Source organism: Frieseomelitta varia, unplaced genomic scaffold (genome assembly GCF_011392965.1).
Source record: "Frieseomelitta varia isolate USP_RPSP 00005682 unplaced genomic scaffold, Fvar_1.2 scaffold_370, whole genome shotgun sequence".
NCBI classification, from domain to species: domain Eukaryota; kingdom Metazoa; phylum Arthropoda; class Insecta; order Hymenoptera; family Apidae; genus Frieseomelitta; species Frieseomelitta varia.
Window position 1 is genome coordinate 120,423 of NW_025110113.1, and position 3,872 is coordinate 124,294.

A 3,872-nucleotide genomic window follows, 5' to 3' on the forward strand; every position below is an offset into this window, starting at 1 on the left:
TCGTGTAAACGCGTGCTCAAAAAATCAACGTACTTTGTGCCTGTTGGTTTCCCATCAAGAGAAAAAAGTCCAATTAAAAAAAATTTATCAATTATTCCTGCCCATACGTTTAAATTAAACTGGTGTTGATGTCTTGAATGCACAATAACCTGTGGGTTTTCTTCATCGCAATTATGATCATTATGAAAATTGAATATACCATCCCTGGTAAAACTAGCTTACTAGAGTTTACTCTGTTTATAAAATTCATTATATCTAATAAACGAAGACGGATAGGACATATATTTATATGACTTTCTTTCATTATTTTATAGGCGTGGACAATCGAAGTGGATCCCACAAGTTACGAAACACGCTGTATATATATTTCGCTTTTCGAATACTTTAGCTTTCACGTTTTATGTTTCTTTTGCAAGTGTTGCTGGCAAAAGTAGATTTCTCTATTCGGAAATAGATTTCTGTAGAAGTCTATTTCTGGGAAGCAATTAACGAGGAGGCAGATCCTAAAGTTTTAGGGATTCGAATAGAAAGTCGAACGACTGATAAGATTGGGTGAAGTTATCGGATGAACGACGAGCTATTATCCGTGACTAAGGGTGAATAAATGTTTGGAATGCAATTAGCAGTGGGGACCTCGAAGGGAAACGTTTCCAGGATTTGGAAAATTTGGTAAATGGGAGTTAAAGCTGATAAGACACGGGTTAAGTTTCAGTGAAGTTTAATGATTTTGTAGCTGAAGATAACGATCAATTCTTGTAATTGATAAAACCGATTGATGTGTCAATTTTTATCAATTAATATATGTATATGAAGTTAGAATTTTTTACATTTATAGACACTGAAAATCGAGACTCGAACGAAATACAATCACGTAATTCTTCTTCAGTTCGGTCACTCGTTATGGTCCGCAATCAGTTGCCAGCGCAAGCGGTTAAAATTGAGACGTTCCGTCATTTTCTAATGATTTTCTAATGTACCAATTGGACGTGAACAATTTACGTGAAATACGAAATTGATAATTTTAGGTTTGTCTATAACCCCTTATGCAGAAATAAAATATAACAGCTGACACGTGACCGCCATTAAATTGCGGACAGAAACGCCATCTTGTGCAAAGACGTTGACACTTTACTAAATCAAGAAAATTACATACTGATATATCCCAGTTGGATGTGACAATTTACACGAAACACGAAATTAATAATTTGAAATTTATTAGCAATCTCTGTATAATATCTTTTACGAAGAGATAAAATATAAACGATCGATTAAAAGACTTTACTAAATAACTTCGTCTTCTGTTGTGAATTCATCGGTATATCATGGATAGAAATTACTAAGGAGTAATAAATTTATTATTCGTTTCGCACTTCGGGTTACACTTAAATGTAACACTTGAAACTGAGGAAATGTTGCAGTTTTGCAAAAGAAATTATGCAAGAGGTTAAAATGCGACCTTAAAAATAAAAAGTTCTTCTCTCTCTCACATTTCTGAATTTTGACGAATTTGGTGGCCGCATGCACGTGAGAAAACGAGCGATTCCGTACAGCTTGACTGACGACTCCGCGTTTTACAGACGGCGCTCAGCAATTTGGAGGAGATGCAGCACAACTCCATGGTGTACCGCAACAACGAGAGAGGCAGGAGCATGGGCGTCGGGCCGATGCGATCCCGTCCGATGGAGAAGAGGCACGACACGTCGCCGTACAGCGGCGTCCCGTATCTCTCGCCACCGCCACCGGACACGTGGAGAAGAACGAATTCAGATTCGGCTCTCCATCAAAGCGCCAACGAAGCCTGCCAGTCGGCCACCACCATCCCCCATCGACGAGGTAGGTATACTTACGCGCTCGAACCTTCCTCTTTTTCTCTTTCATTTTTCGCGTTGCATATAATACATAAAATATATATATTATAAATATTTATAATTATGTTATTAATAAATATATATAATATATATATATATTACAAATATAAATATTTCACTATAATTATAATTATAAATATTTACTATTATTTAAAAAATATATATTACATATATAATATATATTATAAATATTGTATTATAATTCTAGTTATAAATATTTATTATTATATTAGTAATAAATATATCATACTGTAAATATATATAATGTATATATTACAAATCTAAATATTTTACTATAATTATAATTATAGATTTATTATTATGTTATTGAAAAATATATATTATATATAATATATAATATATATATTATAAATATTGTATTATAATTATATTTATAAATACTTACTATTATGTTATTAATAAATATATTATATATAAATATAATAACATATATAAATATAGACTTTTGCAATTTACGAGGATAAGAGTTTCCACTTGTTACACGATGTAATGGATATCTTTGAAAGGAACGAACTCTCAGGACGGTAGAAGTGGAAGCTTTGCGCATTAAAACGAGAGAGCAAGTAGATTTGACGAAGTTTAAAGGTTTAAAGGTATCGACAATTTTCTATGCTCTTCGCTGGTAGGATATCTCTAGAAATGATAGAAAACTTCAGAGAACCGACAGACTGAGAAGCAAATTTCTTTTGGAGATTTGTACATTCTTTTCAATAGAAGCAGAGAAGAGAGGCTTTCGTTCTTCCACTTGTCGTTGTTATTATCCACTTTATCGTTCTTTCGCATGCTAGCGTTTGATTGAACTCTGATTGTAGCCAGACGTTGTTCGACACACCGAAACTACTGGTTTGGTCACTCGAGTTGATTGGCTGGCATCGGGAGTAAACTTGCCGAAAATCAAGCGAGAAAATCGAAAACATTTCCCTCTCATTTTGCTCGCGATTCTTCTCGAAAATGGAGCAGAGAATGAGCTCGAGTCTCCGAAGGACTTTCCCTCCCCACAGTTTATCGATCCCTCGCGCACTCTGTGTACGCGAGAAGTTTCGACATTTAAATTCGGGACGGCCCGTGTGTTTCATCGTGGGAAACGCCAACACGGAGCATTCGGTCTGCTAACAAATTTCCCTTTATAAAGTTTACCTGTAGTAATTCAAATTTCTCTCTCTCTCTCTCTCTCTCTCTCGTATTTACCCTGAATATTTACCGCGAACGTTCGCAAGCGTCTCTGCTCGGCAAAACGGAATATTCCGTTGCATTGACCTGTCGCGAACCGTGCGTGCCGCAAACGGTGGAAATCGTCAAGGAAATCCATCGATCCGGCCGATTGTTTTGAATATTTTCACAAGCGAGTCGCGACGCAACCGGCCTCTGATTGCGCAACCGTCTCGCGTATTCTCCGGTGGCGCGTAAAAATAGCGAATACAACACAAGCCGATACACACCGACTTTGTTCTGACTCATTGAGAGATCCAGAGATCGGGATCGTGTCGCACATCGTGATACACACTGCGTATGTAACTGTGAGCAGCGGAGATCCGAAGACACACGATCCATGAAAATAAGGACGTGTTTAAGCAATCGTCGCTAATTAGGGCTAAGTGGTATACTTCGCGTCGCCTTCTGTCTCTTTTTCTTTTCTTCTTCTTCTTCTTCTCTTCACGATTTTCTCGTCTCGATCCACGCCAATTCGTGGTTTCGAACCACGCTGCATGCAAAGTATGTGCGTATACGTGCATAGGCGCGACTGGCGGGAAAAGACGCGCGCCAATCAGACGTTGGCTCGTTAACCGGCCGCGGAATTGTGTCGCAAAATGTGCCGCGTCGTGGGGGGAAATGCGCATCATGCTGGACAAACAGCGACAAACGGTCAATTCGTCGGATATTCGATCCGACATCTGCCGCGGTTCCCTCCACGGTGACTTTTGACGAATCTGCTCCTTGTTTTCCCTTTTTTTTTTTTTTTTTTTTTTTTTTTTTTTTTTTTTT

The 3,872-nt window shown here is 37.7% G+C and overlaps 1 protein-coding gene across 4 annotated transcripts in view; it reads left to right on the forward strand.

Moving 5' to 3' along the window:
* Positions 1–1,554: 1,554 nt before the first annotated feature.
* LOC122530974 (CREB-regulated transcription coactivator 1-like) overlaps positions 1,555–3,872 on the forward strand; it is a 30,674-nt gene continuing 28,356 nt past the window's right edge. For all 4 annotated transcript variants that reach the window (XM_043658423.1, XM_043658425.1, XM_043658424.1 and 1 more), the window contains exon 1: positions 1,555–1,833. In XM_043658423.1, the coding sequence (XP_043514358.1) occupies positions 1,602–1,833 (232 nt within the window). In that variant the 5' untranslated portion in view covers positions 1,555–1,601. The remainder of the gene's footprint in view (positions 1,834–3,872) is intronic.